The 27,603-nt window shown below is 48.8% G+C and overlaps 2 protein-coding genes across 13 annotated transcripts in view; one reads left to right on the top strand and one right to left on the bottom strand.

Moving 5' to 3' along the window:
* The window catches only part of RB1 (RB transcriptional corepressor 1), a 140,246-nt gene extending 124,808 nt beyond the window's left edge, over positions 1-15,438 (top strand). For both annotated transcript variants that reach the window (XM_055335859.1, XM_055335860.1), the window contains 7 exons: positions 2,461-2,565; positions 3,038-3,151; positions 3,251-3,414; positions 7,844-7,874; positions 10,369-10,511; positions 11,545-11,594; positions 13,539-15,438. In XM_055335859.1, the coding sequence (XP_055191834.1) occupies positions 2,461-2,565; positions 3,038-3,151; positions 3,251-3,414; positions 7,844-7,874; positions 10,369-10,511; positions 11,545-11,594; positions 13,539-13,612 (681 nt within the window). In that variant the 3' untranslated portion in view covers positions 13,613-15,438. The remainder of the gene's footprint in view (positions 1-2,460; positions 2,566-3,037; positions 3,152-3,250; positions 3,415-7,843; positions 7,875-10,368; positions 10,512-11,544; positions 11,595-13,538) is intronic.
* Positions 15,439-17,948: 2,510 nt separating this feature from the next.
* Positions 17,949-27,603, bottom strand: part of RCBTB2 (RCC1 and BTB domain containing protein 2) — a 48,041-nt gene continuing 38,386 nt past the window's right edge. For all 11 annotated transcript variants that reach the window (XM_055335800.1, XM_055335808.1, XM_055335799.1 and 8 more), the window contains 5 exons: positions 26,380-26,570; positions 25,719-25,845; positions 24,916-25,055; positions 22,186-22,316; positions 17,949-20,765 (listed from right to left, as the gene is read on the bottom strand). In XM_055335800.1, coding sequence (XP_055191775.1) covers positions 20,625-20,765; positions 22,186-22,316; positions 24,916-25,055; positions 25,719-25,845; positions 26,380-26,570 — 730 coding nt within the window. In that variant the 3' untranslated portion in view covers positions 17,949-20,624. The remainder of the gene's footprint in view (positions 20,766-22,185; positions 22,317-24,915; positions 25,056-25,718; positions 25,846-26,379; positions 26,571-27,603) is intronic.

Raw genomic sequence — 27,603 nt, 5'->3', positions numbered from 1 at the left:
GAGCCCCACGTGGGACTTGATCCCCGGTCTCCAGGATCACAGCCTGGACTGAAGGTGGTGCTAAACCGCTGAGCCACCTGGGCTGCCCACCAACTGGGATTTTGATAGAGATTGTACTGAATCATAGATCAATTTGAGGAGCTCTGTCATCTTAACAGTATTAAGTATTCCAGTCCATGAACATGTGATATGATGTCTTTCCCTTTATTTAGGTGTTCTTTAATTTTTTTCAGTTATGTTTTGAGATTTTCAGAGTACAGTTTTGAACTTGTTATATTAAATTCATATGCCTCATTTATTCCTTTTAACACTATTGTAAATGGAATTATTTCTTTAACTTCCTGTTTGCATTATTCATTACAAGTGTATAGAAATACAATTAATTTTCATATATTAATCTTGTTACCCTGCAGTTTTGCCTAGTTTTGATCAGTTCTAATAGTTTTTAGTGGATTCCTAAGATTTTTAATATATAAGCTCATATTATCTTCAAATAGAGATAGCTTTATTTCTTCCTTGACTGTTACTTCATTTACTTGTCAAATTGTTCTGACATAGAACCTCCAATACAATGTTGAATGAAAGTAGTGAGAGGAGGGCAGCTTTATCTTGTGCCTGATGTTAGGGGAAGTGCATTCCATCTTTCACCATTAAATGTATTGTTGGCTGTGGAGTTTTTATTATATGCCCTTTATTTTTTTTATATGCCCTTTATTAAGTAGAGGAAGTTCCCATCTATTTCTAGTTGTTTTTATTGCAAAAGTGTATTGCATTTTGTCAAATGCTTTTTCTGTATCTATTGAGATAATTGTTGGGGTTTTTCCCCTTTTATTGTATTGATACATGGTATATTACATTAATTGATTTTCAGATGTTAAACCAACCTTGCATTTCTGGAATAAATCCCACTTGGCCACAGTATATAATACATTTGATGTGCTACTGTATTCAGCTTGTTTTTATTAAAGAGGTTTACCTCTATAATCATAAGAGATAATGGTAATTTTCCTTTGATGTCTGGTTCTGATATTAGAGTACTACTGTCCTCACAGAATTAGTTGAGAAGTGTTCTCTCCTCTTCTAATTTCAGAAGAGTTTATGAAGAATTGGTATTGGTTCTTTTCTAAATGTTTGATAGAATTCACCAGTGAAGCCATCTTGGGTGGGGCTTTTGTTTGCAGATAGTTTTTGATTATTAATTCAAGCTCAGTTCAATATTTTCAGTTTCTTCTTTAGTAAGTTTTAGTGATTTGTGTCTTTTCTTAAATTTTTCCATTCCATCTTAAATATCTATTTTGTTGGTATGTAATTGTTCATAATCTTCCCTTATAATCCCTTTATTTCTGTAAGGTCAGTAATAATATTCCCAATAAGAATGATATTTTCAGCAAATGGTGGATTAGTATATTAGGGTATATGTATATTTTATATGAGTGTATTTGTATATTTTACAAGAATATAGTGTATTTTACAAGAGTATATTTGATTGTATAAATTCTAGTATGTTGGATTTTTTAAAGTAGGCACTCAATTGCTTTGTACTTTTCTACAATATAGTAAGACAGTAGTGCTAAGGATTTCTAAAGAGATTAGTATCTGAAATCAAGATTTTTTGCTGAGAGGTAACTTAGGAAAAGAATCGAAGTAGGAGAAAAATGTGATGTAGCAAAGAAGGATTGGATGGCATTCTGAATAGGAAGAATAGTAGAATTGGGATTAGTGGGATACTGAACAAGGGATGATGTGTAGGTATTCTTGGTAATAGTAGATATGAGCAAGAATTTGCAGAGATAGGAGTACTTAAATTTGACAATAAAATTCATAAAAATGGAAGTTTTTTTTAATTTGTAAGGAATTCTTTCAAATCTTATTTTTACATTAAAAATATCCTTTCTATTGAAATGTAATGCATATAGAAACATCCATGTCGTAAGAATATATCTTAATGCAAATTCAGCTGAGTTCATCTGTATAACCTGCATCCAAATCAAGAATATTACCTACAATACGAAGACTCTCTCCTGCCCCCTTCCAAACTCCTTACCACCATCAGTATTTTATCTGATAGTTTGAACCTTTGATAACAACTGGCTTTTCTTTCTTTTTTTTTTTTTTTTAAGTGCTAGTTACATGGTTAACAGATTCCATTTTCAACTTTTCTGGGAAAGTTGAAAGCTTTTTCTGGGAAAAAAATCTAAAGAACAGGAGTCAAAATTAGGGTTATTTACAAACCCTGATCAGTTCTAATAATCAAGATTTGATTATTTGCATTTTGTTCTTTAAGCATAATTTAGGCTAAACATTTCACATCAAGTTTCAGACTCAGCTCAGGATAGGAAAAGATAATCCTGTAGGAACCTAAATGTCCATTTTTTGAAACTAAAAGAAAGAGAACAGTACTTTTTAGAGCACAACTAGGTAACAAAATTCTGATATTTGTGTACTATATTGATTTACTAGATTATGATGTGTTCCATGTATGGCATATGCAAAGTGAAGAATATAGACCTTAAATTCAAAATCATTGTAACAGCATATAAGGATCTTCCTCATGCTGTTCAGGAGGTAGGTAACCTTTCATGGTAAGATTTTTTTGGTTATATCCATATCTGTAATATGGATAACGTAAGTCATTAATTAGATATACATTCTGACCTTGTTATATAAATTCACATATCAATTTTTTACCTTTATGTTACTGGTTAATTATTTGTAACTAAAATAGAATTGGAAAGTTAAGGCACTTTAGTATCCACATTCATATTATAAAGTTAATAAGGAATACTATATCCCTGCAACAGACAGGATATTTGTAATAAACTTTTACATGTAATAATATTACATTAAAAAAATCTGTGACATTTCTCTTCTGGTAAAACAGCTATATTCCAAACCTGAGAAGGCTTTTTCAGATTATTTTTTCCTGTACAGTATGTGATTCCTACTGCTAAAAAATATTATGAACTATTGAAAAAGAAAATCTAAAGAGATAAATTTCCCAATTCACTTAACAGGTATTTTTATTCTTCTTCCTCAGACATTCAAACGTGTTTTGATCAGAGAAGAGGAGTATGATTCCATTATAGTATTCTATAATTCGGTCTTCATGCAGAGACTGAAAACAAATATTTTACAGTACGCTTCTACCAGGGTACGTTGGAAGTATCCTTTGATTGGGAAAAATCTAATTATAAAGTAATGGATCTTACTAAAATATTTTTTTAAAATCTACTTTTTATTTTTGCCTCAGCCCCCTACCTTGTCACCAATACCTCACATTCCTCGAAGCCCTTACAAGTTTTCTAGTTCACCTTTGCGGATTCCTGGAGGGAACATCTACATATCACCCCTGAAGAATCCATATAAAATTTCAGAAGGTGTGCCAACACCAACAAAAATGACTCCAAGATCAAGGTTTGTGTTTTCTCTTTAGGGAAGATCAAGGGGGGATTATTTTGATCCAAGCACAAAAATATAAAGCTTTCTTCACTTAAAATATTTGCTTATTTAACATTAAATGACATGAAAGGAATTTGGCAAGGAAAGAAAGACAATCTTTTTATTTAAATGGGCTTGCAGATTTAGTCCTCAACTTTCCTGGTTGCTTGGGTTTCTTGTTCTGTGAACAAAGAACAACTTTTGTAATAAGTGTAAAGTCACTTTCATATTTTTCTAAGTAGCCAGTCTGCTAAGCAAAGTAGATTAGTTTTGGTTAAGAATTTTTATTCTGTAGTTTTACTGAATGTCCTGTAAACTCTCTGAACCTGTTCATCTTGCTTTGCTATAAAAATGTAGATGACTGATTAAATGTAGATGACTGTAAATTAAGTCTTTAGGAGTCCATCCTTAATTTTGCCTGCTGCTTCCTTAGATTACCTGGGGCAGGTGTCCTGTCTACTTCGGAAGGGTGCTGTGGATTAGGGAGATGATGAGTGTGAAACTGTTTTAAACTCATAGATGAAAGGTTTTGTGCAACTACAAATCATTATATTATCTTCCACATCCAACCACAAGCAATTTGTGGCTTTGAAGTGCTTCCATTGACTTATTATATGGTATCATACACTGTTTGAAACTGACTTTATTTGTACAGTGATAGGCAAATTAGCTAGCACAGTTAATGTAGTCTCATTTCCCCAAATTGTCAGCTCATAGAGTTGTACTTAATGGGCAAGAAAAACAAGGAGAAGGAGATATATTAGCCTTTTAGAAAACATTTGTGTGGCGTGTTTAATTATATAGGTAATGCACACTCATGATAAAAATTTGAAACCACAGGAAGAGACAAAGTAGAAAATAATTGGCAAGTGATATAAATCCTCTTGTGCATCCCCATTCCATCCTTTATTTGGTATTCTTATAGTATCTGTGCATGGTATCTACAGCTTACATTGTAAGTTGGTTAAGATGCTATACAAGGCATATTTACACAGTCCACATGAAAATGTGTACTTAGGTAATGATAATTGATCCATACTATGCTTATGATGATGGCTATTTGCTGAACTTAGTGAAATCACTTCTGGGTTGAGATTCTTCAGCGAAAAAGCCACATTCTCAAAATCTTGACAAATCATTGGTCAGGCATTAAGAGAGCATCTTAACACTCTATCCAGCATATTTAGGTTATTCTGCTTAATTAAATATGTATATAGAATGATGGCCACGTACCAAGGAATTGGAGTACAATAAAACATCTACTAGTTCCATGTGCATGTGAACATATCTTTGTTATGTCAGGCTACTGCTGTTTTTCAACTTTATTATTAAAAACAAATTATATGGTTCACTCATGGCAACCACAAACTCAAAACTTACGATATATACACAAAAAATAGAGAAAGCCGAACATAGCTCTACAGAAACTCATCAATCACAAAAAAAAAAAAAAAAAAAGAGAAAAGAGGAAAGGAGCAGAGAAGAACTACAAAAACAACCTGAAAACAAGGAATAAAATGGGATTAAGTACCTATCAATAATAATTTTAAATGTAAATGGCCTAAATGCTCCAGTCAAAAGATAGAGGGTGGTGGTGAAATGGATAAAAATACAAAACCTTTCTATATGCTGCCTACAGGAGACTCACCTTAGATGTAAAGACACAGACTGAAAGTAAAGGATGGAAAAACACTTACCATGCAAGTGGAAGAAAAGAAAAAAAAGCCGGGGTAGCAACACTTATTATATCAGACAAAATAGACTTAAAAGGACTGTAACTAGAGACAAAGAAGGGCATTACATAATGATAAAAGGAGCAATCCAACAAGAGGACTTAACACTTGTGAATATCTAGAGCACCTGAATACATAAGGCACATTATTAATGGACATAAAGAGACTGGTAGCAATATAATAATAGTCAGGGACTCTAACACCCTACTTATATCAATGATAGATCATTCGGGCGGGAAATCAATAAGGAAACAGTGTCTTTGAATGACACTTTGGAACAGATGAATATAACAGATATATTAGCACATTCACTCCAAAAACAACAGTATACACAGTATTCTCAAGTGCACATGGGACATTCTCCAGAAAGGATCATGAGACCACAAAACAAGTTTCAGTAAATTTAAGATTGAAATCATACCATGCATTTTTTTTTTTATCACAGCAGTACGAAACTAGAAATAAATCACAAGAAAAAAAACTGTAGAAAAGGGGCGGCCCGGGTGGCTCAGTGGTTTAGCACCACCTTCAGCCAGGGCATGATCCTGGAGACCCAGAATCGAGTCCCAGGTCAGGCTTCCTGCACAGAGCCTGCTTCTCCCTCTGCCTGTCTGTCTCTCTGTCTCTCTGTCTCTCTGTCTCTCTCTCTCTCTCTCTCTCATGAATAAACAAAATCTTTTAAAAAAAAACCTGTAAAAAAAATACAAGCATGTGGAGATTAAATAACCTGATACTAAACAACCAATGGGCCAGCAGAGCAATCAGAAACAAAAAATTCATGGAGAGAAATGAAAACAAAATGGTCCAAAACCTTTGGGATGCAGTGAAAGCCTTTCTAAGAGTGAAATATATACCAATACAGGCCCATCTCAAGAAACAAGAAAAAGCCCAAATAAACAATATAACCTTACACCTATAGATAGGAACCAGAAAAAGAAAAATAGACAAAGCCCAAGTTGAGTAGAAGAAAGGAAATTAAAATTAAAAATCAGAGCAGAAATAAATAACATAGAGACTAAAAAAAAAGAAAGAAAAAAAATTTAATGAAACCAAGAACTCGTTCTTTGAAAAGATAAACAAAATTGATTATCCCTTAGCTATCTTGTCAAGAAAAGAAAGAACCCAAATAAATAAAAATCAGAAAGGGAAGAGAAGTAACAACTGACTGTTTCTGCCTCTCTGTGTGTCTCTCATGAATAAGTAAATAAAATCTTGAAAAAAAATATGAAACTACTACAAAAAAATTGTGTACTGACAAATTGGACAACCTAGAAGAAATGGATAAATTCCTAGAAACAGAATTTTCCAAAACTGAATCAGAAAGAAATAGAAAATCTGAATAGATCAATTTCGATTTCTAGTAGTGAAATTGAATCAGCATGCAAATGACTACCAAAAACTAAACGTCCAGACCAGATGCATTTGCAGCTGAATTCTACCAGACGTTTAAAGAATTAATATCTATTGTCCTTAAAGTATCCCAAAAAACAGAAGAGGAAGGAAAGCTTCCAAATGCATTTATAAGGCCAGCATTACCCTGATACCAAAACCAAAGACCCCACAAAAAAAAAAAAAAAAAAAGAAAAAAAGAAAAAACTACAGGCCAGTATCCCTGATGAACGTGATCCTCGACAAGATATTAGCAAACTGCATTCAACAATATATCAAAAATATCATTCACTGCAAGCAGGTGGGATTTATTCCAGAGGTGCAAGGGACATACGCACAAGGAAATATTATGCAGGCATTAAAAAGTATGAGATCATGCCATTTGAGACAATATGGATAGACCTGGAGGATGTAATGCTGAGTGAAATAAGTTAGAGAAAAATAACATAGGATGTCACTCATAAGTGAAATCTAAAATAAATAAAATCAAATCAAATAAATCAGAATCAGACCTATAAATGCAAAGAACGAACTGATGGTTGCCGGGCGGGGGGGGGGGGGGGGAGGATGGACACTATGGTGAAGGGGAGCCGGAAATAGAGGCTTCCCGTTATAGAACGAATAAGTCATGGCAATAAAAGGTACAGCATAATGGGTAGTGATAGCAGTGATAATAGCGATGCTGTACTAGGGATGTACGGTAGCAGGTGGTAGCTGCGTACGTGGCGAGCACAGCGTAACGTATAAGCTTGTCGAATCACTATGTTGTACACCTGAAACTAAGGTAATACTGTGTGTCAGCTGCACTCAGATAAAAACAAAAGAATATAAATTATATGGATCAAACAAGTACAAGCAGACTAATACATTTCCACTTCTAGGATATATGCTAAGTAGACTTTACTTATACCATATATCAATAGAGATCTTAATTTAGAGTTCTGATTATTAATACTGTAAGTTTTTGCCAATTGTTATGTGAATTTTTAATGAGGAAATGTGAAATTTTAACTGATAATTTACCCATTGATTTATGAAGAATTAAGTATGAGTAAAGTTAAAATTTTCCTTTAGCTTCCTTAAATGTGGACAGTGGCAATGTATGTTCTCTCAGACGTGTAGTTCTTTAAAACTCTTAAGAGACCAGCTCAGTGTATGATTTGATTGGCACTAGGGTAGAGCAGACCTTTGACTTGGTATTTCCAGTACCTCAGAATGATGTATGTTCATCTCTGCACAGTTATATATGATCTTCATTACTAATTTGTGTTTTATTTTGACAGGATCTTAGTATCAATTGGTGAATCATTTGGGGTGAGTATTTTTATTTTATGAAATACAAGGACATGCACCGTAACTATAAAAGAAATTGCAGATTTCTGTAATTTGAATTGACAAATGCTATTATTCAAACATCTCAGCAAGGCGTGTTGCATAAAATTTAGAAGACAGAGAAGACTTATTTTCAAATCAGATTTGATTTCAAATTATAATTGGTGAATTTCAAGGTGGTTTTCTAAACATCCTTTGAGATTATATAATACATTACATTTTTTTTCCCCAAGCCATCAGTTCCTTGTCACTTGAGAGCCTCTACATGGGGACACTCATTATTCACAACATGGCCTCTTGCTTCCCTCAGAGCAAGAAGAGAAATAGGGGAAGAGAGAGGTATAGAGCAAAAGAGAAGTCACCGTCTTTTTTATAACTAATATTGGAAGTGATATTCCATCACTTTTATCATATTTTTGTCAGAAGCAAGGTGACACTAGATCCAGCCCACACATTCAGGGAAGGGAAGATTATACGAGTGTAAAACCTAGGAGGTGAGGATTAGCGAGAGCCATTCTAGAGTCTGCCTACCTCACTGCCCCAATATAGCCAGAGAGGGATAATAGTTTGTACACTGAAGACTGAGTGTTGAAATGTATGTACAAATAGTAAATCCTGTGACATTTAGCTCAAGATAGGCTGCAGGAATCAGGCTTCACAAAGGAGATGTGGGACCATGTAAGTAGGGTTGGATCTGGGAAACCTATAGAGTAGTGGTCCTCAAACTTTTCTGCTTGCTATAACCTCTAAAAGAATTGAGAAAATATCATATGAACTTACATATTTTAAAGCTGATAATGAAAAATTTTATAAACTTACTACCTACACAGGATTTAATTTCATATTATTTATGTGCTCTAAATGTATTTTTTATCAAAACCTGTTATTTAATTTTTAGAAAGTTATGTCATTTAGGGGCACGTGGGTAGCTCAGTCAGTTGAGCGTTTGACCCTGGATTTCCGCTCAGGTCCTGATCGCAGGGTTTTGAGATCAAGCCCTCCATCAGGCTCCGCACTCAGCGTGGAGTCTGCTTGAGATTTTTCTCTTTCCCTCTTCTTGGCCCCTCCCTCTGCTCACGAGCACACACATTCTCTCTCTAAAATAAATAAATAAATAAATAAAGTATTTTTTTAAAAAGATGATTATTACATCATTTAATTTTAGAAAAAGCTTAATTAGCAAAGCTAAATATCCCTGCTTAATCAGTCAGTCAAATCAGGCTTAATTTCTTTTTTTTTTTTTAATTTTTATTTATTTATGATAGTCACATAGAATGAGAGAGAGAGAGGCAGAGACACAGGCAGAGGGAGAAGCAGGCTCCATGCACCAGGAGCCCGACGTGGGACTCGATCCCGGGTCTCCAGGATCGCGCCCTGGGCCAAAGGCAGGCGCCAAACCGCTGCGCCACCCAGGGATCCCCAGGCTTAATTTCTACTGACAATCTGGCTTCATTTTTTAGTTCAGATGAACATGTTCATACACATCCCTGAAGTTATCCCCTCACTCTAGTTCTAAAGTAGACAAGTAAGAAATAGCATTTTTCCATGTGTTTGTCCCTTAGATAAAATAAGGTATTATGTCCTCTTTGGTGTTTATTATGAGAGCTTTCTTTACTCTGCTGTGACGAGGTTCTCCCTCAAGAGGTACAGATCTCAGGTCATCTCTATTAATAGTGTGAATGGACTCGAAGTCTTTTGATATTTGATTTTTTATTTAAAAAACTTTGAATTAGCATTTAAATGAATACTATATCAGTAATGGTTTAAAATATATAAACTAGGGCAGCCCATGTGGCTCAGCGGTTTAGTGCCGCCTTCAGTCCGAGGCATGATCCTAGAGACCCGGGATCAAGTCCCACGTCGGGCTCCCTGCGTGAAGCCTACTTCTCCCTCCGCCTGTGTCTTGGCCTCTCTCTCTCTCTTTCCCTCTGTCTCTCATGAATAAATAAATAAATAATCTTTATATATATATGTATATATGTATATGTATAAACCATATGACTTGTCAACATAATATCCAAAGTGAGAACAAAATTATTACTGCCTAGACATTTCACTTCCTATTAGATTCTTGTGATAATCTCTCTGATTATGCCCACAAAAAAAAAACAAAACCTACAATGTTCCAGAAAGCCAATCCAACTTTACATGCTTCTGAGAAGCAGCCCTGGTTTTGTGTGTAGGTGAGTTCCAAAAACAAGAAACCAGGGTTTTCAGAGTATTAGAGTTGTTGGAGGAAGTGGAGGAGCCTCATAGGGAGAGTCTGGGGAATATTTAATTGGGGCAGAGTTAGGTGTAGTTACACTGATTCTAAGATTTTTTCATCTCATTTGCTTAATAAAGCAATTAAAATGCAGATAATACCTCTGCCTGATTTTTGATACCCCTCAAACTAATAATTTTAAAAGGTTGCTAACTAAAATTAAAAGGTTGCTGGCATTCAGTGATTTCAAATAAAGAATTCTGTAATTTGTAGACTTCTGAGAAGTTCCAGAAAATAAATCAGATGGTGTGTAACAGCGACCGTGTGCTCAAAAGAAGTGCTGAAGGCAGCAACCCTCCTAAACCATTGAAGAAACTACGCTTTGATATCGAAGGATCAGATGAAGCAGATGGAAGGTAGGAACAGCTGTAGAATATTTTTTGACGTAGTTTTGGAACCTAGGTGAGGTTTGGTGGGGTGAGGTCCGGAGCCGATGACCAAGGAAGAATTCTTGAGACATCTTTGGTGCAAAATGGTGGTTTCATTAAAGCCTGGGGACAGGACCCGTGGGCAGGACCCATGGGCAGGAAGTGCGGCTGCCCCAGGCCTGGGAGGGGAGGCTGATTATATACCTGGGAGTTGGGAGGGGCTCTTGTTGGGAAAATGTCGCTGATTACCAACCACCTAATAAAACCCGAGGCACGAGACCCTTCAGATGTGTATCATGGGCCTTGGTCTTGGCGATGATCGCCAACACATATTTTGAGGGTTTAGAGATAAAGGAAATTTCTAGAGGAGTTTTTATCCATTAGACTCAGCGGGATCCTGGGGGTCGGGCTAAGATTGCCTTCTGCCCTGAGCAAAGTGTGAACATGGAGGCGGTTGAGTCCGTAGAGGAAGGTCCCTCTGCCTGGTTCAGGGACTTGTCAGTGTGCCGCCCCGGGCTTGCGCTTTGTCCTCTGTTCCCCCATCATTTTTCATTAGCTGAGCCAGTCATGTGGCGAACCCAGAGTGCCAGCTTCGCTCACCCTTTTATACCAATTTTACTTGGAAATTGTGAAGATTGCTCAAAAAATAGAATGAATCCCAAAGTTAAAAACATATAAATTATATATTATCTACTGAAGTTCATTGAATATATCAGATATTAACAATCTGATCTTTCAATAATCTTTTTCACAAAGCCATTGATAAAATTTTGTTATGATTAACCTAAGATTTTCAAATGCTTACTCTTGAAAAATATTAACTTTGTTAGAATCACTGACAAAATACAAAAGATTATAAATTTGTGATGGTTTATATTTTAGATGGTCTATAAACTTTTGAAAGTAAAAAGTTACTCACTAAACTAAGAGTATAAGTCGTTAAAACCACCAGTTACTGAAAATTTGAGTTTTCCATTTATACATATACATACGAAATATTTTCCCTTTCTTAAATCTGCAGTAAACATCTCCCAGGGGAGTCTAAATTTCAACAGAAACTGGCAGAAATGAGTAAGTACTTATCATTTCACCCTATGGAAATGAAACCATTGTTTATATTGCAAAAAGCCTTTTCATGTTTTAAAGGAATAAGTACATGTAATTCCCTAAATTAGCACTCTTGCTTATGCACTTAAAATGTAATCCAATCAAGAATGTACTGTTTACCCATAGACCTTTGTGGGTTAAATGTATGATGCGAAATAAAGATGTTTGCCCTTTCTAAAATCTTTAGTGCAGGAATACCAAGAAGTGAAACCACATCTTCAGCGTGAACGGCTGTGGTTAGAAATACCTCAGGAGAGCAAAACTGTAATGAGGAACCCGTAAGAGCTCTGCAAGAGGAACTCCTTGGAGATTGGGAAACGTCTTACAAAATTAGCATATAGGAACATCGTCACCCTTATCTGAAGAATAATTTCTATTCCATTATTGAACTTCTCTAATTTGCGGTTTCTAAAACCGTGGCAAACAAAAGTTTTCCATTACTGGAAATCAGAATTTTGACAAAGAGCACCAGGTCATTTTCCACGTTATGCAGAGTGACATAAGTTTGGAATGTTAAGGCAGATGTTAAGCTCCTCCGAGACCGTACAAGGTCGACCCAAGTCTAATAGATGGAAAGTACATGAAGAAGACACGTTCTGGCCGGGTTTTCCCTAAGGAAGGAGCTGTGGTAGTGCGGGCGACACTTCCCGACCCACTGACGGGAAGAATGGCTGGGACTGGGAAAGAAGACCGATGTTTCGGAGATAATAAGTATTAAAACTATGATTTCTAGGGCCTAGGACGACATATCAGTTGACATGTGACTTTTAAAAGGGGGCTTCTCTAACATGTGCCTGTAAATATAAATATAAAGTCTTTAAAAGAATGCTTTGATTTTTTAAAAAACTCTATCTTTCTAGGTATGTTCTTTTGAAGAGAACAGTTAAAACTCAATATACCAAGAGCTTAAATTCCTTGGTTATAAACGAATCTCTGTTTCGGATTTTACCTTGGCTGATAGACTCCCTTTATTTTAAATTAGTTCTGGCATTTCCACTCAGTACGTGAAAATAGACACAAAGCTTATGACCAAAATGATGCCCTGAAGACATTTGGAAGCACTTGAAGCTCACAAATAAGCATTTCCAAAGGAGCAGAAAGCTGTAAAAAATATGTCTATTTTCTTAGAGAAGAGTTCAGTTGCGTCATCCCATACTCTGCAGTGGCACGCTCAGCGTGCTGGTGAGTTCCCGATGCCAGGCTAGGAGCTCTTCAGGTTTCCTCAGAGAATTCTTAGCAATCCAAAAAGACCGTCACACCGAAAAGACCATCACACGGGCGAGCTGGCGCGGGGCGGGGGTGGGCCGGGGGGGTGCACACTTAGTATTTTCCTTCTCTTCCAAGTGTGACTTGGTGCTTCTTTGAAATGAAGAGCTTCTGCCCACCACTAAAACGGAGTTAAGGATCTTTAAATAAGTTTAAGGAAGTTCTCTGGGTTTGTCTGTGTTGTGATTAACACCGTGCTTTTAAAACGTTCGTGTTGAAATGAAATGAGCTGCGTCCCCAAGCACCAGGGAAGATTGCTTGCTTTGTGAAGAGCGGATCCAGGCCAGTGGGTCGTTCTGGGCCAGCCCAGCCTTCTGCTCGGCCACCGAGCCAGACCCAGCCTCCTGATGTCCGCAGCCCGCTCTGCAGAGCTGGGCACACCTCGGAGGGTCCGAGGCCGTCTTTTGTTTGGGCTGACCATGTTTCATTATTTCTACACAAGCATACCTGGTATACTTTATACATGCATAATTAGGTGGTACATGCTTGGGGAAAAAAATCGCACGCTAAAAAATCTGGAAGCCACTGCTTTGGCAGGCCCTGAGCTCCATGGACTTGGCACGAGCGTAACGTGTATGGCAGCCCTTACGCACCGCACCTAGCGCCATCAGTGCTACTAACCTCTCTTCATCCTCTTTCCAGCATCCACCCGAACGCGAATGCAGAAGCAAAAACTGAATGATAGCATGGATACCTCAAACAGGGAAGAGAAGTGAGGGTCCCGGACCTGTGTGGGCACCGCGTCCGCCTCTGGCCTCATGGTCTCGCACAGATCACACCGTGCGACTCTCCCAGCTCTGTTTACGGCCACGCTGAGTACCTGTCTTCGGCTCTTCTGACGGATGTCAAGTGTGCCCAGGGGCTTGCGTGTGGTGTGCGTGCAGGGGATTCCTAAGCCACTTGCCATGTTGTAGTAAGTAGAATACACGTTGTTATTGCACAAGATTGAGAATCTTGTGTAAATACCGCCATTTAAAAAGTTGTAGTGAATGTTTCCATTTCCAAAGTATAATTGCTCTGCTCTACACACGGGGAGGACGCCCCGGGATGGCAGTCCGAACAACCCAGGCCTATTTGAGTACTTTGTCTTTTCTTGTGGCATATATGTGATGTTTGCTATTATTTTTATTAATTTATATTTATATATTTTTTAATTTAACATGAACGCCCTTAGAATATGTGTCCTGCCTTCCAAATGCAATTTGGCTGACTACTCCCCCTTCGCCCAAATGATCCTGAACTTCTCTGCTAAAACAGATATTAGAAACTAGAAAAAAAAAATCACTAATTTTTACACATTAGATTTTAGTTTACTAACGGAATCTGATGTACTGTGTTGCTTGTTTTATAAATTTTAGTTTTTAAACACAAGCAGAAAAAGTGTAAACAAATGATGTTGTCATACTACTGATACAGATTTCATACCTCAGGACTTGTAGGAATTTATTGATCCTTTTCTCCATCCAACTCATGCTTTAAAATAGTACTCTTGGCTTTTATGCCATTCAGATCACTGAATCCATGAAGTACCCATCTAGTACCTGGAAAATCAGGTGTTCAGTTAGAGCTGCGCTGTAGAGGACCCTCAGACAGTATATTCCAAGTGCACTTTCTAATATTTCTGGGTCCTGAAGAATCAAGATATAAAATAACTTTACTCCACAAACAGACTGTTAACTACCGGAGCCTTAATTTTGCTCTTCGAGGTTTGTGTAATTGCATCTCAGCAATTATTCTGCTCTCCTAAATTTGGGAAGGGATGTGTTTTCTCTGGAATTGTACATGTCTTCCATGTATCTCTGGAACTGGCAATTGTCTTCTTTTTTTTTTTTTTTTTTTTAAAGTCAGTATGGTCTAACACTGGCATATTCAAAGCCACATCGTTTCTATTCCAAAATTGCAAGTAGTCAAAGGTCTTTGGGTTAGGCACTCATGTTTCTGATTTTTTGCAAAAGCCTCAAGTGAAAACAGCTGTTTTAGAAAAAGAGGCGCTTCCCCCCCCCCACACCTAAAGGTGTATTTAAACTATCTTGTGTGATTAACTTATTTAGAGATGGTATAATTTAAAATAGGTGATATTTAAGGTAGCATCCGCTAGCTTTTAGGAAAATCACTTTGTCTAAACTCAGAGTTCTTTTTAAAAAGAAATCTGGTCTTATTTGTTAGAAAATGAAATTTTATTTTGTGCTCAGTTAAGTTTCAAACTTATTTTTGGCAGTTATCTTGATAACAAAGGCACTAGGAAGCTTTCTCCCATTTCCTCATTAATTTCTGCATGAATATCATACAAATCAGTTAGCTTTTAGGTCAAGGGCTACCATATTTCTGGATCTTTTGCTAATAAGAGTTCACATTAGAGTTAGTGCCAGAATTTTAGGAACTTCAGAGATTGTGTATTAAGATTTCTTAAATCATTATCTTCAGATAATGCTTTATTGCTTTTTGTATTGGTTAAAACTGTACATTTAAAATTGCTATGTTACTATTTTCTACAATTAATAGTTTGTCTATTTTAAAATAAATTAGTTGTTAAGAGTCTTAATGGTCTGATGTATTCTTTGTATCAAGTGTACTAATGTTCTCTTCTGTATCCAAGTTCTCTCCTGGTGTCTCATCCGTTGTTATTATTTTGAAGATTTTATTTATTTGACACAGAGAGCACACAAGCAGAGGGAGCTGTAGGCAGAGGGAGAGGGAGATGCAGGCTCCCCACTGAGCGGGGAGCCCGATGTGGGGGCTCCATCCCAGGACCCCGGGATCCCGACCTGAGCCGAAGGCAGACATCTAACCAAGAGCCACCCAGGGGCCCGTCTCATCCATTCTTAATAGCCTTTAATTGGCTTCATATGCTGATGATCCCCAAATTGATTTCCCCATCCTGACCTCCCTCATGGAGGTCCAAGCCCTCAGAGCCAGTAGAACTCTTGACTCTCACTCCCTTCCCCCACTCCCTGAATTCACAAAATAGAAACCAAAGTCAGGCCAAGCACCTTGTTTCTACCCCAGTCTTTCCCCATTTTACTAAACACTTACTGGTCGAGCCAAACTCCTCAGAGCCATTTATCCGCTTTTCTTGAGAGCACTGTTTAGACTCCTCACTGGCCTCCGTGATCCCTCCCTTTCCTCCCCGCCTTTCAACATAAAAGCAACAGTGATTCCTTCAAAACAGAAATCGATCCCCACTGCTCCTGGAGTGTGGGTGTGGGTGTGGGGCGCCTCGCCTTCCCTGCCAGCTCCTTGCCCCTGCCCCCTGGGCCTCAGCCCACTGCCCTCTCTCCCTCCTGCCAGCCTGGCCCCCCTCCGCTCTCACTCTTGCTCTTTCGCCTTCTGTCTGGAGAGCTCTTCTGGAATTTTGCCTGGCTGGTTCCTTCCCGACCCGGGGCCCATCCGCTCAGAGGCCTGCCTTGACCGCCCGCCGACGGCCTTCCCGGGCGCTGCTCTCCTTCAGGAGCGGAGGGCGGGCCTCTGCCAGCCTCCCTCCCCGGGTGGGCGCTCAGTTGGCTGCTCTCACGGCTCTGGCGCCTGGAGGAGGCGGTTTTCAAAACCAGAGTGGACTTTGCGTGTTTTCCCAAGTATATGGAGACAAAAATCATATTCTCTTCCTCTTTTCATTTGCCCTGTACTGAGCGCCTCCCACTCCCGGGCGCGGTTCTAAGTCGGGGTGCAGCAGGGGTTGGATGAGGCCAAGGTCCCCATCTCTGCGGAGCTTGCTGCGTAGGGAGGAGAGCCAGGAGGAAACCAGGAGCCCACAGGGCGTCCGGCGAGGGGACGCGGCGAGGACCCGGGAGGTGCGCCGGGGTCAGGAGGGGCTCCCGGGGGTCTCGGAGCCAAGCCTGGAAGGAGGCAAGGAAGCAGGGCAAGCCATGGAGGGGGGCGGCGGGCAGAGCAGAAGAGCCCGACGGGCCGGGGGCCGCGGGGGCCGCGGGAGCCACAGGGCGTCCGGAGCGTGAGAAGCAAGAGCCTCCCTTCATCTAATGCAGAGTCTGTGTTAAAGGCTTTTCCTCAAAAAAATAACAATAAAAAAATAAAGGTTTTTCCTCAAATAAAATAAAGGCTTTTCCTCCCAAGCATCCTGTACGTGTGCATACAGAAATACGGGAGATACACATACACGTATCTCACAGGTCCACAGTCTCTTACCTGCGATTCTGAAATCCCAAAGGCTCAAAACCCCAAGTGGTCTGTGTGTTTGGTGACAAAGGTCACGTGGCATCAAGAGTGGATCTAAACTGACGTAGCGCTATTTACAGCCTGTATCCCATTTAGTAGGAATATTGTTTCCCTACAAAAATATTAATACGTTGGTTTTGGGGATCGAACCGAGGCCCCACTCAGGTATTACGTACCCTGTGGTATACGTGCCTGCCGTGTGTGCTAAACCCCAGAAAAAGTGTGAGGTGCATCTGGCACCGAGGGTTTCAGGTAAGGGATTACCTTGAACTTCGGTAGTAACGGCCGCCCAGCAACAGGGTGGAAAGTGAGATCGTCCCCCCAGACAGCAGCGTATTCGTCCCTAAAGGAGGCAAGGCAAAGGGCTGGGAGCAGGACAAGCGGAAGGCAGACGTCAGCGGTCGGCGTGCATGTGGGATGGGGACCTTGGGGCAGAACCGAGCAGCCCTGGGGACGCTGGAGGAGGTCAGTCTGCGTGACAGTGGCCACTTCCAGAGACTCCGTATTCCGGTGGCCAAAGCTCTTACAGTCAGAAGGACTGTTCAGGTTCCTTTATTCGCGTTCTTCTCCTTACAGTTCTCAGGTGCGCGTGGTGGGGAGGGAGACCCCACGGACTGGCTCTGCCACTATCTGGGTGACTTCAGGGAGACCTGCCCGTCAAAGCAGATTGTCGTCCCTCACTTGTGGGCTAGTGTGCACGGCGTCAGTAAGGCTTCATCCGGGAGAATGTTCCTTTGGACACGTGTATTCTGCAGGACAGCAGGAAGCCCTGCCTGTAGGAATACCAAGTTTCCAGCACCAGTGAGCGCCTTACCTAGAAATGTAACCTGGTTATGCTGTGTCATGTCCCAGCGCAGTGAAAACAACCTTTATATTTTTGGGTGCATTTTTAAAAAAGATTTTATTTATTTATTCATGATAAAGAGAGAGGCAGAGACACAGGCCGAGGAGAAGCAGGCTCCCTGCGAGGAGCCCGATGGAGGGCTCGATCCCGGGACCCCGGGGTCACGACCCGAGCCAAAGAGATGCTCAACCACTGAGCCACCCAGGGATCCCTGAAAACCTCTTTTAACATGAGTCTGGATACTCTTGGAAACCTTTTTCCGCGTTATTTTAGGAGAGTCTCCGCACGGGCATGGACCGGTGAGGTGGTGAGCGTGAAAGGTCAGTTGATCCCACAGACCAACATCGCTTATTTCCTCAGCAGAAAGTACGTGATTTCACCGGAATTAGGGAGACAGAACGGGTGTGGCTCCTGTCTTTGCGTCGTGGCGAAGACTCAGAACTAACAGGTGCGGGGTCTCATCCTCGCAGCTCCAAGTTAGGGACGTGGGGGCCGGTGCTCTAGCATCGCGACCCTGCAGCGGACCGAGGCCTTCTCTCCCTCCAGGTCAGCGGGGACGCTCGTCCCCAGGCCGGCCAGGGGCGCGGCCCCCTCCCCCCCCCCAGGGCGGCGTCAGGGCGGCACAGCCACGCCGGCTGCGGACAGGCTTGTGAGGGGGGGCACTTGGGGAAGGTGACCCCGTGTCCTCGGCTCGGCCTTCAAGGCCCTGCCAGGGCGTTACTCAGAGGCGGGTCCCCGGCCCGGGCTAAGGAAGCGGGAACCGTGACAAACTGCACGGTTTGGGTGCTGGGACTCTACAAACGCTGCTAGGGCTGTGACCCCTCCCCAGGAGGGTGCGAGCGGTTCTCTTCAGGGGCGCCCCCACCCCCACCCCGGGACGCCCAGGCCTTGAGGGTCACGGCGCGACTCCCCTACTCGGCCAAACGGCGCAGTTCCCTGGGGAGCTTTTTAAACGTCCTGGATCCGGCGGGAGTTGCACAGGTGCTGCTGCGGGCCAGATGCACCGAGCGAGCCGCAGCAGCGCAAACCGCACTAGCGGAGCTGAGGAAATGGAAAACAATCCACCCAACCCCTAACACCCGTCCTCTGGCAGCGGGGCTCCCCCCCCCCCCGCCCCGGGCGCAGTTCAGCGACGGGCAGGCCGTTTCCCCCGGTTCCTTCCAGTGTTCCGACAGGAGAGGATGTCGCGGAACAAAGAGGCACCTAGAAGCTTCTCAAGAGCCGGGCAGAAACGGGCAGGAAAGGAAGAGGTGGTTGGGGGAGACGTCACGAGGTGGTGAAGGCGCCGGTGAGCGCCAGGCAGCCTGGGGAGGAGGGAGGAGCCAGCAGTGCAGGGAGGAGGGGAGGGGAGGAGGGCGGAGCAGCAGTGCAGGGGAGGAGGAGGGAGGGGAGGAGGGCGGAGCCAGCAGCGCAGGGGAGGAGGAGGAGGGGGAGGATGGAGCCTGCAGCGCAGGGGAGGAGGAGGAGTTGGAGGAGGAGGGAGGAGCCAGCAGCACAGGGGAGGAGGAGGAGGGGGAGGATGGAGCCAGCCACGCAGGGGAGGAGGAGGAGGGCGGAGCCAGCCATGCAGGGGAGGAGGAGGATGGAGCCAGCAGTGCAGGGGAGGAGGAGGAGAATGGAGCCTGCAGCGCAGGGGAGGAGGAGGAGGAGGAGGAGGAGGAGGGAGGAGCCAGCAGCACAGGGGAGGAGGAGGAGGTGGAGTGCGCAGGGGAGGAGGAGGAGGGCGGAGCCAAATGCGCAGGGATGAAGGAGGAGGAGGAGGGGGTAGGAGGAGGGAGGGGGAGGAGGAGGAGGGGAGGGAGGAGCCAGCAGCACAGGGGAGGAGGAGGAGGAGGGCGGAGCCAGCTGCGCAGGGAAGAAGGAGGAGGAGGGGGGAGAGGGCGGAGCCAGCAGTGCAGGGGAGGAGGAGGGAGGAGGAGGGGGAGGAGGGCGGAACCAGCCGCGCCAGCCCCTGTCCGGACCCCCGCCCGCGGGCGCCGCCGTCCAGTCCCGAGTGGGCCGCGGGCCCGAGGGCAGTGGCGGGTGGCGCAGGAGGCCCGCTAGGATCCCGCGGGGGCGGGGGGGGGGGGTCCGGGCCGCGCGGGGCCTCGCGGTCAGGAGCAGCCGCGGGCAAGGACACGGACCGCGACTCGGCTAGACGGCGGGGCCCAGGGTGCGCCCTGCGGGTCGGGGCGCTGCCTCCCAGACGGCCGCCGTCAGGTGCATCGACGGGACGGACGAGCCGCTGAGGTCCATGGACCTTTGCGGCTGCTCAGGGATTTCTGAGGCGGCTCGCGTCCGTCCTGCGGTCCGCAAACAAGCGCTTTACTGTGGGATAGTGGAGCGTCAGGCCCGGGTTTCCGGCCCCAAGGCCGCCCGCACACGGCCCGTGGAGGACCCGCAGCAGCGCGCCGGACGGCCGGGCCGCCCGCTGTCGCCGACCTGCCGCGCCCCACGCTGCCCCGCCTCGGCCAGGGGAGGCCTGGGGAGGCCGCCGTGAGGGCCGGCGGGGCCGGGGGGCCGGGGGGCCGCGGGGTCAGCGCCGCTGCGCGATCCCGCCGCCCCGGCGACAACGTAAGGGCGACGGTAAGGTGGGTCCTTGGGGCTCGGCCGTCCCCGCCTGGAGCCAGCTGGGGGGCCGGGGGCGGGGGGGGGGGCAGCGCGGCGTCCGGCTCCGGCGTCTCGGGCGTCTCGGGCGTCTCGGGGGAGGACGCGGTCGCGGCGGCGCCCGCGGCTCAGTTCTTGAAGGCGCCCACCCGGCTGGCTCTGCTGATGAAGTTCTTGAGAAGGTCGTGGTCCATCTCCGCGAAGCCCGGCGTCTGCGTCACCACGGTCAGGTGGTTTATGCAGAAGCGGAAGCAGAACTCCTCTAGGTCCTAGGACGACAACGACACGGACCACGTGTGACCGCGGCGCCCGCACCCGCCTGACACGCGGGGAGACGGCGCGTGAGCGCCCGCGCAGCCCCCGACCCGCGGCCTGGGGGGGGGGGCAGGCGCGTGTGCGTGCGTGTGTGTGCGTGCGTGTGCGTGCGTGTGTGTGCGTGTGTGCGTGCGTGCGTGTGTGCGTGTGTGTGCGTGTGTGTGTGTGCGTGCGTGCGTGTGTGCGTGTGTGCGTGTGTGTGCGTGTGTGTGTGTGCGTGCGTGCGTGTGTGCGTGTGTGTGCGTGTGTGTGCGTGTGAGGCACTGCCCGCGGGTGACCCGTGTGGGGCTGTGGGGGTGAGGCACTGCCCTGGGCGCTCCGCGTGGGGCTCCGCGCCCACCCACGTGCGCGCGTCGGCGGGCAGCTGCTTCTAGAACAGCGAGGGCCCGGCAACCCGACACGGAATCCATAGTGGGGGCCGAGAAGCAGCCCGCCCGCCGCCCGCCGCCCGCCGCCCGCCACGCCGGCCCGAGGCCCCGGCCCCTCACGGCTCCCGGCAGGCGCCGCGGCAGGGAGCGGCCGCACGTGGAGGTGCCCGCAGGGCGGCGGCCGAGGCCCGGCGCGCCGCTCGCCGTCCGCCGTCCGCCGTCCGGATCCCAGGGCGGCTTCGCTTCCTCCAGGCGTCAGCGGCGAAAAGACCCGAGGGTGCGGCCGACCTGCCTCCCGCGACGCAGGGGAAGCAGAAGGCGCGGTGGGGGCGGAAGCGCCCGCGTTCTCTGGCGGGCGAGTCTCCTCCTTCCTCATACTCCGAGCTCCCCAAGTTCTCTTCAAGAGTCAGAAGCCTGTTCCCGCCACCACCAGGTCCCTGTTTCCGACCGCAGGAGGGGGCGTCCCTGCAAGGAAGTCCCCGCCCCCAGGCCTGCTCCCCGCCGGCGCGCGCCTCCTCTCGCACGCGCCGACACCACCGCGACCCCGCACGGGCGGGCGGCCGGGACGGCCTTTCCTCCAACGTGTAGGTCGCGGACTCGAGTCTCTTTACGTTCAGCTTCTCACTCTTAGACGTAGGCGCGTGCTACGCGCAGCGGGCGGCTACCGGGCTCACGACGAGTGGCTCTTCTCCATGACCCGTTTGTCCTTCGGTCCGGGCCTTTCCGTCCGGCTGCTCGCGCTCCGTTCTGCTCCCTCGGGGCCCCGCGTGGCGCCGGGGGACGCCGGGGGACGCCGGGGGGCGCCGGGGCAGCCGCTTCCCGCCTCCACCTTCCCGCGTTCCCTTCCCGATCGTCGGGCGCGGCCCTGGGCGGACGCACGTGCATTCCCCTCCCTGGAAGCGCGTCCGCCAGTCCCGTCCCCTGGCCGGCGCCCTGGAGCCCCCGTCGCGCCTACCCCCTCCCCGGACCCCGACCCCCGCCCCCCCCCCCCCCGCGGGCTGCGGACCTGGGCGTCGTACTTCACGGCGGCCGACAGCAGGGCGATGGCGTTCTCCTCGCAGATGCCCTGCTTGATCGTCTGCTGGCACAGCCTCTTCAGGCGGCTCTCGCGGTAGAAGGTCGCCAGGTCCAGCAGGCCTGCGGGAGGACGGCGCCGCTCAGGCCGGGGGCGCCGGGAGGCAGGGGCTCGGCCGGAAGGCGAGGGGAGGCCTGCCAGGCCCCCGCAGCCCTGGGAGCACGCTCCGCACCCCCCCTGCAGTCCTGGGAGCACGCTCCGCACCCCCCTGAGGCCCCAGGAGCACGCTCCGCACCCTCCCTGCAGCCCTGGGAGCACGCTCCGCACCCCCCCCCTGCAGCCCTGGGAGCACGCTCCGCACCCCCCTGAGGCCCCAGGAGCACGCTCCGCACCCTCCCCGCAGCCCTGGGAGGACGCTCCGCACACCCCCCTGCAGTCCTGGGAGCACGCTCCGCACCCCCCTGAGGCCCCAGGAGCACGCTCCGCACCCTCCCTGCAGCCCTGGGAGCACGCTCCGCACCCCCCCGCCCCTCCCGCACCCCCCCCCCGCCCCTCCCGCACCCCTCACCCCTCCCGCACCCCGCGGCCACCGCGGCCCAGACGCAAGGGCTGGCTGATGAGGCCTAGCGCCAGAGAGCCTGGACGCGGGGACCGACACTCGCTAGGTCCACCCCCCCCCCCGCCCGGCTGCGCCGACCTCAGGTCACGGGTCCACGCGAAGCACCGGGAGCCGCGACTTCACCCGTCGTACAACGGCAACTGTTTTCCCCGTCTCTCTGCTACTAAGGGGGGGAGGGGGGTCTGGGCGGGAAACCGGTGTCCACGGGAACGGGACCAATACCGTTAAAATCAGAGAAGACCGGCCCGCGGCCCAACGGAGGAACCGCAATCTTTCTTAATCTGGGAGCTGTGACGGCTCCGTTGTTTCTGGCCAGTTCTTGGAAACTCCCAAATTCCTATCCATACCGCCCCCCCCCCGCCCCCCAGCTTCTCGATCACATCAGTGCACACCCACAGGTGCCGCCCTCAGGGAAGCCCCGGCCCTGAGCCCCTGCTCAACACAGCCCGGACCTGCACCCCTCCAGGTGCAGTCCTCACCACAGCGGCCCAGGAGCCACGCACCCGCTCCTAGACCACACTTGGGGCACCCGGGGCTCTGGAATCCCCTAACTGGCCCGGAGGCCCCTCAGGTGGACGTTCCCTCCCCTCCAGACCAGGCCGCCAACGCACAGATGCCCAGCCGCAGGTGCGGCCCAGGATGGGGGGGCTTGTACACCCCCCAGTGCAGGCCACAGCTGGACGCCTGGGGTCTGTCCCTCTGTGCGCTCCGGAAAGCAGCTCTGGACAGCCCTAAAATTCTAAACTGCAACTAAAACTCAAGCCTGGCGGTGCAGTTCTCAACGAAGGTCTATTTTTCAAAGTGAGGATTGAACCTATTTTATCTGCAATCTGTTAGCTTAACATAGAACTTTGCATTTTTAGACAAATGTACAAGGGCCTTTATTTGGATTCTCACCCAGGGCCCTGCAAATACTCCGGGGGGGGGGGGCTACAGAAAAATTGCCACACGGAGTCTAAGACGGACTCAAACTCTAGGGCAAACCCTGTCCCTTCCCGTCGTCGTCCTCAGCTTAACGAATGATCCCTCCATTAACCCAGCTCCTGGGGCGAGCACCCGAAAGCCGGGAGCCTTCCCTCTCTGGCTCACACGTGTGCCCCCCGGAGCAAATCCCCGCAGCTCTCTGGTTACCAGCTGTCGGGAGCGACGGCGACAGCTCCAGCTACACGGCCCTGACCCAGGGCACAGCCACCTTGCACCTGGACCATCCCGGCGGGTCTGACAGACACACGAGCTGCCCCGCAGTGGGGCCCCAGCTCTGGTCAGAGTGGCTCCAGGTAACCCAGGACACGGCACTGCGGAGGGGAAGGGGGGCCGGGGGGCCGCGCTGTGGGCGCGGCTGGTGCGGCCTCCCTGGAGCCGCGGGCGCTCCCCAACAGGCAACCGCTGCCTGCGCCCCAGCATCGCGCTGCGGGCTCCTCGCCCCAAGGACCCAGCTCACCCGGCTCCGGGGCGCACGTGCCCGACGGCCCACGACTGCGGGAAGGAGGGCTCGGCGGCGGCAGGACGCGGCCTCACGCGGCCCCCACGCAAACTGAAGGCTGCTCCGCCCACGAGGCGCCCTGGGGTCACTTCCAAACTCGAGGGCAGAGCTCCGCCTTTGGTCCCCCCCCCACCACGTGACCCTGGTGGCACCCGAGAGCGACGTCCGCTCGCGCCTCTTCCCGGACCTGAGCCGGGAGGCCCCGCGGGTCATGCCACGGGCGTGGACTCCCTGCGCACCGCACACGCCCCAGGGGCAGCCAGACCCCCGCTCTCGGGCCGCCCCCTGCTCCCGGGGTGCCCCCGCTCCTGGCCCCCCCCCACTCAGCACCTGGCACCCGCTTCCGGGGCACCCCCGCTCGGCACCCGGCACCCCGCTTGGCACCCGGACCTCCGCTCCCGGGGCCCCCCACTCGGCACCCGCCCCCCCCCCCCCGCTCCCACGGGCCCCCCTTGCTCCCGACCCCCCCATGCTCAGCACCCGGCACCTCTGCTCCCAGCCCTCTCCAGCGCTCGGCACCCGGCACCCCTGCTCCCGAGGCCCCCCGCTCCCGCCCTCTCCCCCTCCCCCCTCCCCCCGCTGCTGGGGCGCAGGAGCCCCGCGGAGCCCCGGCCCCCACCTACGGCCTCCTCAGGGGGCAGGCTGACGCGGACGGTGTACAGGAACTCGAGGAAGGCGCGGTAGACCGGGTACGAGAACTCGCTCATCTCCACCGTGTCGTCCTCGTGGTCCTCCAGGGAGGAGCGGAAGTGCTCACACCTGCAGGGCACAGAAGCGCGAGGCCTCGCCCGGGGCCCCCCACCTGCGGCCCTGCCCCCCCACCCCTCCTGCCAGGGGTTGGCCGCCCCGACCTCAGGACACCCGGTCCTTGGAGCAAGGGTCTTTACGGGGTAACGGTGGGGTGGGGCAGCCCGGGCACGGGGCGTGACCGTGACCTCGTGAAAACGGGGCGCTTGTCTGCGGGGCTCAGCGGCTGAGCGTCTGCCCGCGGCCCAGGGCGTGGCCCCGGGTCCCGGGATCGGGTCCCGCCTCGGGCCTCTCCCTCGGCCGTGGTCTCTGCCTCCCTCTCTGTGTCTCTCAGGAATAAATAAATATAATCTTAAAAAAAAAAAAAAAACAATGCGGTTGAATAACTATAAGGAATATTAATTAGAATTTATGGGATGCACAATTCATGGAATTCACCAGAGCACACAGAGACCTTTGAGACAGTGTTGCCTGCAGGTATTCACGTCCAAACACAAGGACACAACCCCGCCAGCCCTCCCGGGTGCTCCCCGCACGGACACCTGATCCCCAGGCTGGGCTGTCCGCTCCTAGGGCGAAACCCGCCTCCCTTCTTCCCTAACTACTGACGGGCCTAGGCCGCCTGGGACCTAATAAAGGTACTTACTTCAATTCTCAAAAGAAAGGATTCCTTACCTAATTTTGAGCAGCACTTTATGCGCGTAAATGTACTTCCCATCCACCAGGAATTTCAGGTCCGCCGTGTTGGGGTTGTCAAATTCCCTCTTGAGAGACTCGGCCACTGTAAGGTGGTCGTCGGGTTCTACGGGAGGAACAGCAAAGTTTCTAGGGTCAAGGTGGATGGAGCAAAACTGCAGGCAGCCTCTCACACTGCTCTGGTGACACTCTCGAAAGTACCCAAGATAAGTGACCAACAGGGCAACGCTCCCCACCCCCACCCCAAAATACGGATTTTCACCGCTCTACCATCAATGAAGGATAAGAGCCTCACCCACATCTGCTTGTAAATCTGGCAAAACAACTAAAAAGTCCCAAACTGCTCCACTCCGTGAAATGTTTGCATGTTTCAGTAAGTAAGCCGGCTACGGACAAAGGTACACTTTCCCAGGGAAATTAAAAGCAGTCAACTAAAACTGCCTTGAATTTAGTACGTGATGTTGGTTTCTGATACTTCCAAGAAAAATTAATCCATCAAAGTAGTTTCCTTCCACAGGAGCCCACGAGAGAGAACTGAGTGCGACGCTGCGCCCGAAAAAGTCGTTACTAGCACCCTAAAAGCACCAGAGTCATCTCCCCAGTTCCGGGCAGTCCCCCGAGGGGATGAAGCACCGCTCACCCACGGACAGGAGGCGCCACGAGACGGCAGGCGTGGCGAAGCAGGCGAACACGTCGTCGGTGCAGGAGAAGTGGGTGAGGTGAGGCAGGACCACCGACTGGCCCCGGCACTGGCCCCACATGTACACGTGCCCGCCCTGGGTCTTGGCCGCCGACGTGTGCGCCGAGTGGCAGGCCGCGATCTCCACGATCCTAAGTCCACAGACAAACAGCAGGTGAACACGGCAAACGGGAGAAGAGACAAGCTGACTCCTCCGTCCCTTAGCTTTATCTGCTTTCAAAACAAAACAGAACAGGAGGAGGCTTAGTGGCCTCCATTTCCAGGCACCGAACACTTGTTTCCAGGCCAGCTGTCCCTCGGCGGTGCAGCTCAGGAAGACGGGCTTGGGGGCACTTCTGGCTGCTTCTGTAGCCTCCATGGCAAGATGCAAGAACCCTCCCAAGGGAATGGAGACCCAAACAAACAGATTAACCCAACGGTGGTCTAATTTTTTTTTTCTTAAAAAAGGACTTAAATAGATTTAAAAAAAGGACTCAGGCTACTTACTTAACCCAGGTCTTGACCCAGTATCAAGAAATATTTTCATCAAAATTTCACCAATTTTAGCGTCAGCCAGAACTCGCCGTGGGCCCCCCTCCTACCTTCCGGGGCCTAGGGGCGCAGGTTCCCAAAACTGACACACGTTCGAGCCCCCTGATTTTGCCAGGGACCTAGTTCTCGGCTTCCTTCCTAATGGAAAACTCTGGTTTTGGTGATTTGGAACTAGTTACTCTGCTCCGAGCCTACGCCGCCACGCAGATTCAGAGAAGAGGGTAAACTGCTTTCCCCCGAGGCAGGTCAGCATCCTGCCTTTGCCCCAGTGCCCAGGGTGCCCGCACCCTCGGGCCGGAGGTGCAGAGCTTCCGACTCTGCTGGGACTTCCTCCCGCTTCCTGCTCAGAATAGCCACTGACAGGTGACAGCTGCTCGGACTCCTGCCATCCGCCTCCACCCCAGGTCAGTCACACCACGTACGTGCACCAAGGGACAGCCTGCTCGGTGTCCCTGCCTCAGACTCTCTCTCTCCTCTGAATCGGCTGCACAAGGGCTGAAGACCCCAGGCTCCCCATCGGTGCCTTCGGGCCAGCAGTGGCTTCCCACAAGATAGGATTGAGGCACGTGGCACGAGGCCCTAACACAACTCGCCTCTGTCTGTATCCAGCCCCCTTTCGAACCACACTCGCCT

Source organism: Nyctereutes procyonoides, unplaced genomic scaffold (genome assembly GCF_905146905.1).
Source record: "Nyctereutes procyonoides isolate TBG_1078 unplaced genomic scaffold, NYPRO_anot_genome, whole genome shotgun sequence".
In the NCBI taxonomy this organism is placed as follows: domain Eukaryota; kingdom Metazoa; phylum Chordata; class Mammalia; order Carnivora; family Canidae; genus Nyctereutes; species Nyctereutes procyonoides.
The sequence above is the reverse complement of the archived record's forward strand: the minus strand, read 5'-3'. Positions and strand labels throughout refer to the sequence as shown.